The sequence below is a fragment of the Paramisgurnus dabryanus genome, chromosome 12 (genome assembly GCF_030506205.2).
Source record: "Paramisgurnus dabryanus chromosome 12, PD_genome_1.1, whole genome shotgun sequence".
Lineage (NCBI taxonomy): Eukaryota > Metazoa > Chordata > Actinopteri > Cypriniformes > Cobitidae > Paramisgurnus > Paramisgurnus dabryanus.
This window is the reverse complement of record NC_133348.1, coordinates 10,749,453-10,763,268: the sequence shown is the minus strand read 5'-3', so window position 1 is coordinate 10,763,268 and position 13,816 is coordinate 10,749,453. Positions and strand designations below refer to the sequence as shown.

At 37.0% G+C, this 13,816-nt stretch overlaps 2 protein-coding genes across 2 annotated transcripts; both read left to right on the top strand.

The window, feature by feature from the left end:
• The first annotated feature begins 250 nt into the window (after window positions 1-250).
• Window positions 251-11,122, top strand: brox (BRO1 domain and CAAX motif containing). The gene is made up of 13 exons (XM_065256504.1): window positions 251-391; window positions 2,735-2,845; window positions 3,240-3,346; window positions 3,437-3,533; window positions 3,688-3,783; window positions 3,943-4,015; window positions 6,014-6,119; window positions 6,230-6,319; window positions 6,398-6,483; window positions 6,706-6,787; window positions 6,961-7,111; window positions 7,492-7,651; window positions 9,721-11,122. Exons 2-13 carry the CDS (start codon window positions 2,745-2,747, stop codon window positions 9,805-9,807), a joined length of 1,236 nt encoding a protein of 411 aa, XP_065112576.1. The 5' UTR covers window positions 251-391; window positions 2,735-2,744; the 3' UTR covers window positions 9,808-11,122.
• Window positions 11,123-11,561: 439 nt separating this feature from the next.
• LOC135738445 (protein FAM177A1) lies at window positions 11,562-13,527 on the top strand. Its single transcript, XM_065256507.2, has 4 exons — window positions 11,562-12,401; window positions 12,500-12,566; window positions 12,649-12,743; window positions 12,888-13,527. The coding sequence occupies exons 1-4, from the start codon at window positions 12,240-12,242 to the stop codon at window positions 13,005-13,007; spliced, it is 444 nt and encodes a 147-aa protein (XP_065112579.1). The 5' UTR covers window positions 11,562-12,239; the 3' UTR covers window positions 13,008-13,527.
• The last annotated feature ends 289 nt before the right edge of the window (window positions 13,528-13,816 follow it).

The window sequence follows — 13,816 nt, the reverse complement described above, 5'->3', positions numbered from 1 at the left end:
AAATAACTTAATCGTCAATGCTAGTAAGTATGCTTTAAGTTCGAACAATAAAACAAACCCAGATGTAAGCCTGTGTCCACTGTTTATTTGTTAGTTTTAGTTTGAATAATTAGTTTGTCAGTATTCAAACAGCTCTTAAATAACATGAAATCCATATTTAAAAACTTAAAGCTGTATCTACTTACATATACAAATGACTGATTTATTGAATTTCTAAAAAAAAGTTCAAAAAGACAACGTGCATCAAAGTAATTACGTAAATGTTTAGCAAAATAGGCATGTCCGTGACGTCGCCAGGTGACGTCATACCGGAAGAGCGCTCATTGTTTTGGCGTTTCCTCGTCTACATCTTTAAAGAGTCGCTGAAGTAAAAACAACAAACATCTGACAGGTGATATATTTCTGCTATAAAGTGGCGTCTGATTGGTTTAAATCGATCGGTTAAGAGTTTGTCTTTCAGATTTTGTATTTGGTGTGTTTGTTTCGTTCTTTGTTGAACGATGGTCGTGTCTAGTTGTTTTTAATCATATATTGAATATTAAGAACATAGATCAGTGTTTTTCTTATGTAGAATCTCACATATCACTGTACATGGGTTTTAACATGTGTTTGGATGGATATTTGTTATTTTTTAAGTCAGCTGATGATAAACAAGGCCGAGCTATAATCAATGGAGTTCTTTTATTAAATAATATTTGGAGCATTTACATACATTTAAAATATCAGCTGTGAGAACATCTACTGTAGTGGAAAAAGGTCCTACAGAGTATAAAAAATGAAAAACCTTTGACTAAATGTGAGGGGGACAAAGTGGTTTTCTTATGTCATCACTTTTGAAAAACCCTGGTGCAATGTGTATCTATTGAGGATCTATTGACAGAAATGCAAATAAATATACATTACTATATTATCAGTGGTGTATAAAGACCTTATAAAGAAAAGTTATGTTTTTATTACCTTAGAATGAGCCACTTTTTATTACACCCCACGTCCCCTTACATGAAAATTGCCATTTTGCACCGGCATGTTTCTACAGTAGCCCTAAACGTACAAACTGCTCTATAGATTGTGTTTCTGCACTACGTTGTCACAGACTATTAAATGTTTGTCCTGTGCCGGCTTCTGTAGCTTCTCTATGTAGTGATGGGAGAAACAAAGGTCCTGTTTCAAATGGTGCCCTTCATGTGGACTTTCAAAATCAGTTGAACCAATTGCTTCGAAAAATGATTCACTGTTTCGAAGCACTCAAAACACACATATGGCGCCACCTACTGGTGAAAACGTTGGAAAAGCAAGATTTCAGTCCAAACATTTTACTGGTTTTTCGAAAAATATGTTTTCAAGAAAAATAAATTCTTTAACTTAAAGGAACAGTATGTAGGATTGTGGTCCAAAGTGGTACTGCAATCACAAAACTTGTGGTCAATACACAACATGACAACATAAACATCAGTTGGGGGCTGCAACTCCACTTTTCAAATGGCAATATCCAGACCACTGTTGTCAGTGATATAAGTATTTGAAATGAAAATGATTTCTTAATGTCTAGTGACATATCAGGGCCATTTTATGATTAATTGATATAAATTTCTTACATACTGTTCCTTTAAGCCATGACGTAAAAGTGTATTCTGTGTTTTTAGTTTTATTTAGGGCTAACAGATCTTTAATACTCCAACTCCAATTTTAATTATGCACATGTTTGACATTAAATCTTTCTATAAACAAAAAGTAGGCAAAATGGTATCAGGATGAATGTTTTATGATCTTGCATAATAAAACTGACCAGAGTTCACCTAACCATATTAAACACTGGTGGTCATTTGCGATCAACTCCCCCTAGGGGTAGCCTTATTTGCTAAAATCACATGACTTGGCAAGTTTGAAACACACTCTGAACAACTGATTCGAAACAAAACATTCATAAATGTTTCGAGGCTACATAAATACAGTACTTCAAAATCACCCATCACTATCTCTATGCTCTTTAACCGTGGGTTCACACCAGCCGCGTTTGAGTCGTCAAAGTCATCTAGTTTGTCGCTTGAACATTTTGAGTTTACTCGCTTCATTCGTGCGTTAAACCCGTGTGTGAAATTGTAGTCATCGAGACATTTACGTGGAAATTCGCGTCATGGGAGGGGCTTCTGCGACTCCGCTCGCATCAATCACGTCACTACTAGACCAAGCTCCTGATTCTTTAACGTGGCGCATTTTTCCGCCAAAGTTCACATATTTCAACTTGTGCGTTTGCCGCTGCAACACTCAATTTGCGCAATTTGCTCAAATTAGACGTGCGAATGAGGCGGAATTGTGTCTACCGCGCCGCGCCAAACACCTCATTTGCGCTGCGAGTCAATGCGTCTTTACATTGAAAGGGAGGCCTGAACTGTGGACTGAGCCATTGTTTGCAATTTGCAACCTCACCTATAGATGTCACCAAAATCTTCACGGTGCACCTTTAACTCTTTCCCCGTCATTGAAGAGTTAAGTCATCAATTAATAGAAAATGCTTCCCTGCCAATGATGAGTTTTTACGGCAATCCATGTTCCCGCTATTATCCACTAGATGCCGCTCTTACCCAACTTATAAAACCCGGAAGCAACCTCTCAAGTCAAACAGTTCAAACTCTGTGTATGTTTTTAAAACACTGGTGGTGAAAGAGTTAAGAGTGTTTGTAGATTAACTTCTCTGTTAAAGAAGATGACCTTAATCATTTTTCTTCTTGTTAAGGTGTCTCATCATGACTCACTGGTTCCACAGAAACCCTTTAAAAGCCACAGCGCCTGTGTCCTTTAATCTGTATGGGGTGGCGTCCAGCCCCTCTGCCAATAAGATCTGCAAGTGAGTTTACATCTGAATAGCAGCACTGTTTTGATGGGAGATGGGATTTAAATTACGCCAGACAGGTCAATGGACAGGTGTTGCTTTAATTATAATTGGAAATGAATTATATTAAATAATAGCGATAAAATGAATGAGTTGATCTCAAACTTGCATTGCGTTAGCAGTGCAAGAGGTCATTGGTTCGAACCCAGGGAATACACACATACTGATATTAAATGTGTAGCTTAATGTACTGCTTTGGATAGCACAAATGTTTTAGTAACTCAAAGTAAGATTAACAATAAAGACATGAATATATTTCCTGGTGTCACAAAAGGAACATTCTGCATTATTAAACCTGTTAGTATAAATGTGCTTGATTCTGTTTAATTCAGATCCATGTCTGTTTCAGTGATCTCAGAACAACACGGGCGAGATTGCTCGACATGTTTACAGACGCCACATGCACCCCAGAGATTATGAAGAAAGCCAGCGATGAATATTTCAGTTTGTTACAGGGTTTGTATTGCTGCTGCTTTGTCATTACTGAATAAATCAGATCATCGTGTGGTTGTTGTGTTGTTTATATAAAGTCTTTGGTGTTTGTAGGGCTTATTTTGCCGCTGGATGGTACAACACAGGAAAACAAACTTCGCTTCATCCAGAACTTTAAATGGACGGACACTTTACAGGGAAATATCCCAAGGTAATTCTCATGTAGAGACATTTTCATCTGAATTGTTAAATGTGTTATGATGTATTTAGTTATGCACATTTATTGTACTATAATGTTTTATATTGTGTTTAGATTAGCACATATACAGAAGTTGTGAGTCTATTAAAGATATTTTCTCTCTCAGTGCCCAACAGGACGCAGTGTTTGAGTTTGTGTCAGTGGCGTTTAATGTGGCCATCTGGTACACAAAGTTTGCCTCACGACTGGCTGGAAAAGAGAAGTAAGATACACCGCTGTCCTTCAGTAAATGTTGTGTTCATAATGACTGACTGTACATTATCGACCAGATGTGTGATGTATTATTTGTATTTGTGTAATAGATTCTGTCTTACAGATTTATTAAATCCATACCACAGCTTTTCTGTTTTTTGATTTGTAGCGTCACAGAGGATGAGGCCAAAGATGTTCACAGGAGTTTGAAAATCGCAGCCGGGATCTTTAAAACCCTCAAGGTATGAAGTCTTCTTTTTTTAAAAGTATCAGACTAAAAAGAAAACAAATTTCACAGCAAGGATACTGAAATGTAAATGAGACTGGTTGCAGTGGTTTTGAATATTAACAAAGGTCATGGTTCTGCAACAACTAATCGATAAAATCGGTTATCAACTACTCAATCATTGTCAACCGATTTCATTTTCGGTGATTATCGATTTTAACGTTTTTTTTAAGATCCTCGGTTTTAAGGTTTTAAAGATCTTCGATTAGTGGTTTATCGATTCGTTAGTCTGTGACATCATATACGTTATACAGTGAAAACAACACAATGACGGAAATTTTAATTTTGTCCTTTAACATACACTCACCTAAAGGATTATTAGGAACACCTGTTTAATTTCTCATTAATGCAATTATCTAATCAACCAATCAAATGCCAGTTACTTCAATGCATTTAGGGGTGTGGTCCTGGTCAAGACAATCTCCTGATCTCCAAATTGAATGTCAGAATGGGAAAGAAAGGTGATTTAAGCAATTTTGAGCGTGGTATGGTTATTGGTGCCAGACGGGCCGGTCTGAGTATTTCACAATCTGCTCAGTTACTGGGATTTTTTTATGCACAACCATTTTTAGGGTTTACAAAGAATGTTGTGAAAAGGGAAAAACATCTAGTATGTGTCAGTCCTGTGGGCGAAAATGCTTTGTTGATGCTAGAGGTCAGAGGAGAATGGGCCGACTGATTCAAGCTGATAGAAGAGCAACTTTGACTGAAATAACCAATCGTTACAACCGAGGTATGCAGCAAAGCATTTGTGAAGCCACAACACGCACAACCTTGAGGCGGATGGGCTACAACAGCAGAATACCCCACCGGGTACCACTCATCTCCACTACAAATATGAAAAAGAGGCTACAATTTGCACGAGCTCACCAAAATTGGACAGTTGATGACTGGAAAAATGTTGCCTGGTCTGATGAGTCTAGATTTCTGTTGAGACATTCAGATGGTAGAGAAACAGAATGAGAACATGGATCCATCATGCCTTGTTACCACTGTGCAGGCTGGTGGTGGTGGTGTAATGGTGTGGGGGATGTTTTCTTGGCACACTTTAGGCCCCTTAGTGCCAATTGGGCATCATTTAAATGCCACGGCCTACCTGAGCATTGTTTCTGACCATGTCCATCCCTTTATGACCACCATGTACCCATCCTCTGATGACTACTTCCAGCAGGATAATGCACCATTTCACAAAGCTTGATTCATTTCAAATGTATTTCTTGAACATGACAATGAGTTCACTGTACTAAAATGGCCCCCACAGTCACCAGATCTCAACCCAATAGAGCATCTTTGGGATGTGGTGGAACGAGAGCTTCGTGCCCTGGATGTGCATCCCACAAATCTCCATCAACTGCAAGATGCTATCCTATCAATATGGGCCACAACATTTCTAAAGAATGCTTTTAACACCTTGTTGAATCAGTGCCATGTAGAATTAAGGCAGTTCTGAAGGAGAAATGGGGTCAAACACAGAATTAGTGTGGTGTTCATAATAATCCTTTTAAAAGTACACTTCTACATGTGTATACCATAATTTTGTGCCTTATTTAGCTATAATAGGTGAAAAATCGAATTAGGTGAATATTAATGTTTTTATTCGATTAGCCGATTAATCGAAAAAAATAATCGATTATGAAAATTATCATTAGTTGCACCCCTAGGGATGCACAGATGTATCGTCTTATAATCAGCAAATAAAAGCAATTATTTCCACTATCAGACATTTGTTTAAAAACAGACAATGATCAGGGCAGATATTTTCTGCCAATCAAAAGCGGTGGAAAATGCATCAGATCTTAAACTTAAAAAAAAAACTAAACAAAAGGTAATGGGAGATATCATTCAAGTAATTAAGAAATTCAAAAAAAAAATTGTATTGTGCATCCCTGTGGAAAGCTGTGATTTGTGGTCATACTCTGGATTAAAGCCTGTGTTGTGTTGTGTTTTCCTTCAGGAGACTCATATTCCTCGTCTGATCACTCCAGCAGAGAAGGGCAGAGATCTGGAGCCTCGAGTCATTGACACCTACATCATTCAAAGTCAAGCTGAAGCCCAGGAGGGTAAATAATCACCAAACAATCCATCACACACACACACACACACACACACACACACACACACACCCACACACGTGTGGACTGTATGGATGTTCATGTGTCTCTGTTTTCAGTGACCATCGCCCGAGCCATCGAACTGAAGCACAACGTCTCTCTCATAGCAGCGCTGGCGTACGAGACGGCAAGCTTTTATCAAAAGGCCGGTGAGTTTGTAGTCATGCTTTCTGTTAATAGTCACGTTGGTTTTTGTTGGTACTAAATGAAGTTTTGTCGTTTGTCAGATCACACTTTAAACACACTGGATCCTGAATGCAGCACTAAATGGAAGAAATACCTGCAGCTCAAACAACATTTCTACATGGCTTATGTGAGTCAGTCTGAATGTGTGTGCACGAGTGTGTGTGTGTGTGTCTGTGAAATACACAAACCAGCTCATGTTGATTAGATCTTTTCAGATCTCTAGCCAGATCAAGTGTGTTTGTTTGAATGCATTATTGAATCAACTGAGAAGTTTGAATTGAATAAAAAATGAATATAAAATGTTTGGCATCAAATGTGTTTGAATAGCTTTTCTTGATGTTCTTCACAGGCACACTGTTATCATGGACAAACACTTCTGGCTGAGGATAAATGTGGAGAGGCCATCCGATCCCTGCAGGAGGCTGAGAAATGTACAACCTCAGATTTTTAAGATTCATGAGAAAGATTTCAGCCAAGCTTTTGATATGACAGTGACAGTAACAGTGTTGATGCTCAGCCTCTGTAAAATGATGCTTTTGTTTGAAAGTCTTTAACAAGAGATTATAAAAGCATTGTTTGTGTTTGTGATGACTTTTGCTGTCAGATTATTCCCGAGCGGAAGCGCTGTGTAAGGAATACCGTCAAACGAAAGGTCCGGGCAGCACGGCCAAACCCTCGGAGCAGCTGTTCTTTCGGAAACTGGGAACGTTCATCAAAAACACCCTGGAGAAATGCCAGAGAGAAAATGGTTTCATGTGAGTCAACAAACACTGCCAAAATGACAAACCACAAAAAAGAGATTCACAACTAAAACATCATAACAAGTGCATGTGTGTTTATTTGTTAAGCAGTGATCACATCATTAATGACTTAAAGGGTGGTATAAAAAGCAAGCATTTGGCCGAGATATTATTTTACACAGTTAAAACCAGCTGTTTACATGCATCTGACATATTTTTTTACTGAATTATAACTGTGACATGTGTAGTCTCTGACTTAATCATAAAGTACAGATGTCGCCTACACAGGACAAAAATGATTAGCTGTCTCCTGTGAGAATAATCCTGAAATATATTCTGACACTCCTGCTATTCAGTAAGTGTTTGTTCTTATTTCTGGGATGTTTTGTTGTCAGTTACTTTCATAAGGTCCCCGCAGAGGCACCAAGTCTGGAGTTGAAGGCCAGTTATGGTTTGGCTGAACCCACTCCATTTGAACTCCCGGCGCTGAGCCCTCAGTGCACACCTGAAGTCTATGCCACCTTTGACCTCACCAAAGGACCTAAAGATGATAAGGTCTAACATTTTACTTCCAATAAACAAAAACATAAAGATATTCATACAGCGGTTTATTGCAAACAATTGAAATCTATTGCATAATGATGAATCTAGATGGGTAAAGTTTATTGTTGCATCTTTACACTGCTAATATCATGCTCGGCCAACTGAGCCATCCAAGATGTTGATGTTTTTCTGTGTTCAGTCGAGTTTTTAAGGAAAGCATTTCAGGATTTTTCTCCACATAGTTGATTTTATTGAATCTCAACAGCTTACAAAGTTTCAATGGAGCTTTAAAGGACTCTAAATGATATTATTCCCGGTGCAATTTCACTTTATTTATTATGACTCAACTTGTATACTTAAATGCTCTGATTTCTTTGTATGAACTCAATATTTGGCTTGATGGCCACATCTGGTGGAAATTTTGTGTCAATAGCCCACTTAGGGTTAAAAATGCTGATGTGTCAAATACTTATTTTCCCCGCTGTAAGGGTCTTCTTAACTAGCCCAACCATCATCATTTTCACCAAGAATTAAAAGTACTATTAAACCACAACTTCTAGTCTTGCATCCGCCATGTGACGCACCAGCGCGACCTTATGTATTACGGAGAAAAATCCTGGAATGTTTTACTCAAAAAACTTAATTTCTTTTCGACTGAACAAAGAGAGACATTAACATCTTGGATGATATGGGGGTGAGTAAATTATCAGGATTTCTTTGATGAAAGTGGAGTAATCCTTTAAGACTTCAAGGGCCCTATCTTGCACCCAGCGCAATTGACTTTGTCAGTGACGCATGTATCATTCGTATTTTGCAACGGCGCACAGCGGGTTTTTCCCTCCACAGACGCACGTCGACAAACTAGGGAATGAACTTGCACTCCCTGGGCGGTTCAGCGCAAAGAAAGAGGCGTGTTCCGGCGCAAACCATCCCTGATGCTATTTTGCAGTTTCAAAAAACAATTGCGCCACTGACCAGAAAAAAAAAAGTTTAAAGTCAGTGGCGCGTTGCGCGTGGTTTATTATGCTATTTTAAGGGCGCATGCTTGACCATAATGTATAGCGTGCACAACGCGCACACACTTTGCATCTAATCTACACAGATGCAACAGTTATTTTTGCAAATCATAAATTGTTACACTAAAAAATATTAATACACGAGATAAGGGAAATCATAGTGGTGAGCAATATTGTGGTGATAGTTTTTATTTATTGTGTGGCTGCGTTAAAAAATTCTCATGCAAATAACGATTAAAATATTTTCATAAGTTAATAATAATAAGTTTGTTGTGTGGCTGTATTACGTTTATTTTATGTAAATAATAATTTAAATGTTTTCATAAGAAACCTTAATATATATGAACTTGATTTGTTAGTCTACTTTGGGGTTGGACCTTGCATTTCTTGGGTCCGATTTCAAAGCCCCCAAACCCTTTCAGCGGTGAGGGTGGACGCAGCGATGTCCTCTGCTGGCGTCAGGTCCTGAGGCAGATCCACCTCCCGTTACACGGGGTGCCCGATTTATGCTAGCAAGCTTGGGATTCCCCCGTACAAGGACGTCCGTCTCCTCGGCTGTGAACCGCTCCTGGCGTGCGCCTGGTAAATCCGTCATAATAATAGCAACCCGCCACGGAACTTGCGCCCTTGCGTTTAAAGGGAATGTTGGATAGCGTTCTGATTGGTTTATTTGACGTTACGCCCAAACCACACCTATGAATAATGAACCTACTTCAGACCAACCCCTTATTGATTTGCGCCCGGCGCAAGAGTTATTTCTCCCGCCGGGAAAATAGCAACAGCGCCCAAGATCCGCCCACAAACTCACTTGCGCGTTGCGCTTCGCACTTGCGTTTCAGATCGTTAAAATAGGGCCCCAAATGTCTTACACAGTTTATTGTTTATAACATAGAAAATTATATTTATTTAGAAGATACTTAACATGTGTGCTGCAGAACAATATTTCCGATCGATAAACTATTACAAAGAGTCAATAAACCACTGATATATTGGTTTATTCCTAATAAAACTATTATTATTTCAAATATATAGAGATGTAAATTGAATTTCTTTTTGCTCCAACAGGCCAAAGCCAAGCGCGATGAGGAGATCAAGCCGATGAAAGAGCCCGATCTTAAACCACAGACAGATACGGGCTGTGTTCTCTCTTAAACTCGTACAGAGACCTTCAACACACAAAGTCAAGTTCCCTCGCATTTACCGTAATCCTCAATACAGTAACTCTGGCTAAGTGTTATTATATTCCCCAGCTCAAATACATAACAATATAATCTTCAATTAATATGATCACTAATTTGATTTTATTCATCTTCATAATTAAATTAGATTTGCACTTGATTTTTTCCGGTGGCATAATACAGATGCTGTTTGGGGTTCATTGAGAGTAATTGTACTGAGTCATCTCTGTAGGATTGTTGTTTATATATCAGCACTTTATGCCAGTGAATACAAATATTGGACAAACATGGTTTCATACAAAGAAGGAATCTCACAATAAATCTTGTAATACAGTCATGAAACACAGTAATATATTTTTATTTTGGTGTGAAATGTTACCCAGACTATTTTGTGATGTTTAAAAGCAATTATTATCAATTTACAACAACACACAATGCATTAGTGTCATTCCCATTGAAGATATAAAGATTTTAATCCATAACTCTGACATTGAAAATATCTGCAGAGTGATTTAAAGCAAATGTTTATTTGCTATCATGGACCGAATCAGCTGTTTTTCATTAAAATCATTCAGGTGAAATGAATCCAAGATTGGGTTTAATAAGAGAAAACATGTCCGGCGTCAAGTAATGTTTTGTGAAATGCCATCCTGTAAAATATGATTATAAAATCTCTTCATAAACTTTCAGTTTCCATGTTAATATTTTAAACATCTCATAAGGATTGTTCTTCTTTATTTGACCCTGGAGTTTATCCAAACATATTGAACCATTTTTATTTTAGAAATCATTTTTTTTATTCTATTTTAAATATCAGTGTGTAACATCATGGATGGCAGATGGCAGGTACATAAAATGATAGCTATGATGATGCAAAATTTCATTTATATTATGATAAATAGCTTACACTGTTATGTGGTAGTTCTGGCTCCTACTTTAATTCAGACACTACATCGGTTTGTTTTGAAAAGAACACAGCCAGACAAACATTGTGTTATTCTGTATGTGTACTAGAATCAGACTTCAGCTCAGATACTTACAGTAAGGTATAAATGATTGTTAGTTATGCTGTATTTTTATTTAACACAATTCTGTAGACAGTAAGACTTTATTTAGTTGTTTGAGTTACGCTCCAGAATAAAGTTTTGTTACTATAATTCATTTATGTTGTCAGTCTTTGCAGTTGTATGGATGTGTATTCAGTATCAAATATACTCACATGTTATGACCTCAATCTGTACTTCACTGCCACACATGAAAGTTTTTCTCATTAAAATCTGTGTCGACTATGTTTGCATTCTGTGTTTTGTAAATATGACTACTTACCGTTTATAGTTATAATTTGTTACTTTTGCTCTTAGCCTATATGATGATGATAATATTAAAATTTGTCATATAGCTAGCTCTGCAATCAATCAATTATTTATAAAATCAAGATGTATTTTCTTGATGAGCTAAATGACCTATGAAATTAAATCCCTGTGTCATTTTACTTTATTTATTATGACTCAACTTGTATACCTAAATGTTCTGATTTCTTTGTATGAACTTAATAAGTGGCTTGATGGCTACAGCTGGTGGAAATTAGCCCACTTAGATTTCCCCTTACTGATAAAAATGCTGATGTGTCAAATAATTATTTTCCCCGCTGTAAGGGTCTTCTTAACTAACCAAACCATCATCATTTTCAGTATCAATTATTTATAAAATCAAGCTGTATTTTCTTGATGAGCAAAATGACATAAGAAAATAAATCTAGATTTTAGACAAAAAAATATCAAAATTAAGTGAATTTGTGCCTAAAACAAGTTAAAATTCTGCCAGTGGGATAGGAAAAAATATTGAAAATTCAAGAAATAAAAATCAAGAAACGTTTTCTTACCCCATTGGCAGGTGGTTTTTTTTTTTTTGCTTGTTTTAGGCTGAAATTCACTTAAAATGCACTTATTCATTTTCTTATTTTATTTTCTTGCTATTTTTGCTCATCTTGATTTAAGAATTTGGAGATATTTGTACTGAAAACAAGACAGAAATACTAAGTAAGAAAGTCATTTTTTGCAGTGAAGACATGAATGACACTGTCTTATAAGTGATATGACTTGGAAATTATACGAGGTGATGATGATAAAATGTATATTATTAATGTTACTTGTTTTGTTATCTAATGCAAAAGCACTCATATTAAGCTGTTGGATGTATTATGATACCATTCAGTCTTTATTTACCTTCTGTAGACGTGTGTGTGTTTAAGCACCTGCCCTTTGTAAACATACATTCACACTGAAGATTACAAGACTGTACTTTAATGTATTTTCTTGTGGATAAACTTTTTAATTTAATGAAAAACAACACCGCTCTGCCACTTCTTTAAGTTTATTATTTAATACGAGTGTTAAGATCATCTTCATGAATCAAACATCTGGTGTTGAGGAACTGTCAGTCAGAGAAGTCACGGTCAAACCTCGGCAGAAGACGATGCTTCATTTCTCTAGTGGAGAGATTCTGACAGATTCTGACAGTGAGGAAGAGGAACATGAGCTTCATCAAGAGTCCTGTGTTTCTCAGCAGGTCAGTTGACAATGTTGTCAACTTTTTTTACTTAAATCAAACCTAATGTTGGCTATACATTCATGATTTGTAATATGTTTTATATTTGTACTTTTAAGGAAAACTGGACATTGAAGGAACGTTCTTGCTTTTGGGGGACACAAGTTTTTAAAGTGTCTTTAGGAAGTAAGAACAGATTCTCTATTGGAAAAGTCAAGCCCATATTTTTGAAATATTTAACTAATGAAAACTACTCATTTCTCTGTAGTTTGTGATTTCCTTGGAGAGAAAATGGCTGGTTTACTGGGGCTGACCGCTGCTAAATACCAGTATGCCATTGATCGCTATAACAGAGATCACCTGGTGAGAGTTCATCAAAACTTCAACTTGATCCAAGTTATTCTGCATGTTTATACATTAAAAAAATGAATTTAACATTGATACATTAATAGTTAAATGAAGGTGTGAAAAATTATATTTTTTGTTTAAACTAAATATTTTGTCCAGAATGGATCAGGAGAGATTGACTCCCGAGAAAAACCAGAGAGCATTCATCTGTCTCAGATTGTGAATAAACAATATGGATCCAACTTCAAAACCCCCAAAACCCTGAAGGGGATGCCATGATAGAGATCTGAGAAATAAAACACTAATAAAAAATGAAAACTGTGTAAGCTGTGCTTCAAAAAAATATGTTTAGTTTATGAGATATTTGTTTTGTAGGTTATCAACAAGTCTGTTTACAAAATAAATAGCCACAAAATACTGATTTGAGTTGCAGACATTAAAGATTATTAGTCTCAATGGTTAATTGTTTCCCTTCCTAAAATTAACCATGGTTTGACTACAGTTAAAAAGTTACTCCATTGTAATTAATACACCAACAAAACATGGTTACTACACTTTTACCACAAAAAACATGGTTCATTTTTGTAAGGGTTGTTATGATACTAACAGAATGTTCATGAACTGGGCCCTATTGCACAAAACTAAGATAAGGGGTTAAGCCAGGGTTACACTTCAGTTGCATATGTCTCAATATTCAAACCTTGTCCCCCAAGCATGAATTCAACATGCACTGTTATACCAAAACTGCTTAATAGCAACATCCCACAAACCGAGAGTTACGTATGTAACTACGGTTCTATGAGTTCTGGATGACCGCCAGAGGCAGTGCTTCTCACTGAATTTTATCTCTTTTGCTCATGCGCAGGTCGAGTCTAATAACAACAAAGTCATCACATGACCAGGTACGTCATGGGGATTCCCTCTATTTAACCCCGTGACATCCTGAAAACTGTCTCTACAGAATCTTCACGCAAGACTCCGAGTGACAGTGTGCTCTGGCGGTCATCCAGAACTCATAGAACCGTAGTTACATACGTAACTCTCGTTCTATTTCGTTCTTACTGCCCGCCAGAGGCAGTGCTTCTCAC

Bases quoted from the DNA above. Each gene is read 5' to 3' on its own strand.
- brox (XM_065256504.1), top strand. From the start codon at position 2,745: ATGACTCACTGGTTCCACAGAAACCCTTTAAAAGCCACAGCGCCTGTG. The intron at 3,784-3,942 runs GTAAGATACACC...TTTGATTTGTAG, and splicing joins CGACTGGCTGGAAAAGAGAA to CGTCACAGAGGATGAGGCCA. The intron at 6,320-6,397 runs GTGAGTTTGTAG...GTCGTTTGTCAG, and splicing joins AAGCTTTTATCAAAAGGCCG to ATCACACTTTAAACACACTG.
- LOC135738445 (XM_065256507.2), top strand. From the start codon at position 12,240: ATGAATCAAACATCTGGTGTTGAGGAACTGTCAGTCAGAGAAGTCACG. The intron at 12,567-12,648 runs GTAAGAACAGAT...ATTTCTCTGTAG, and splicing joins TTTTAAAGTGTCTTTAGGAA to TTTGTGATTTCCTTGGAGAG. The intron at 12,744-12,887 runs GTGAGAGTTCAT...TATTTTGTCCAG, and splicing joins GCTATAACAGAGATCACCTG to AATGGATCAGGAGAGATTGA.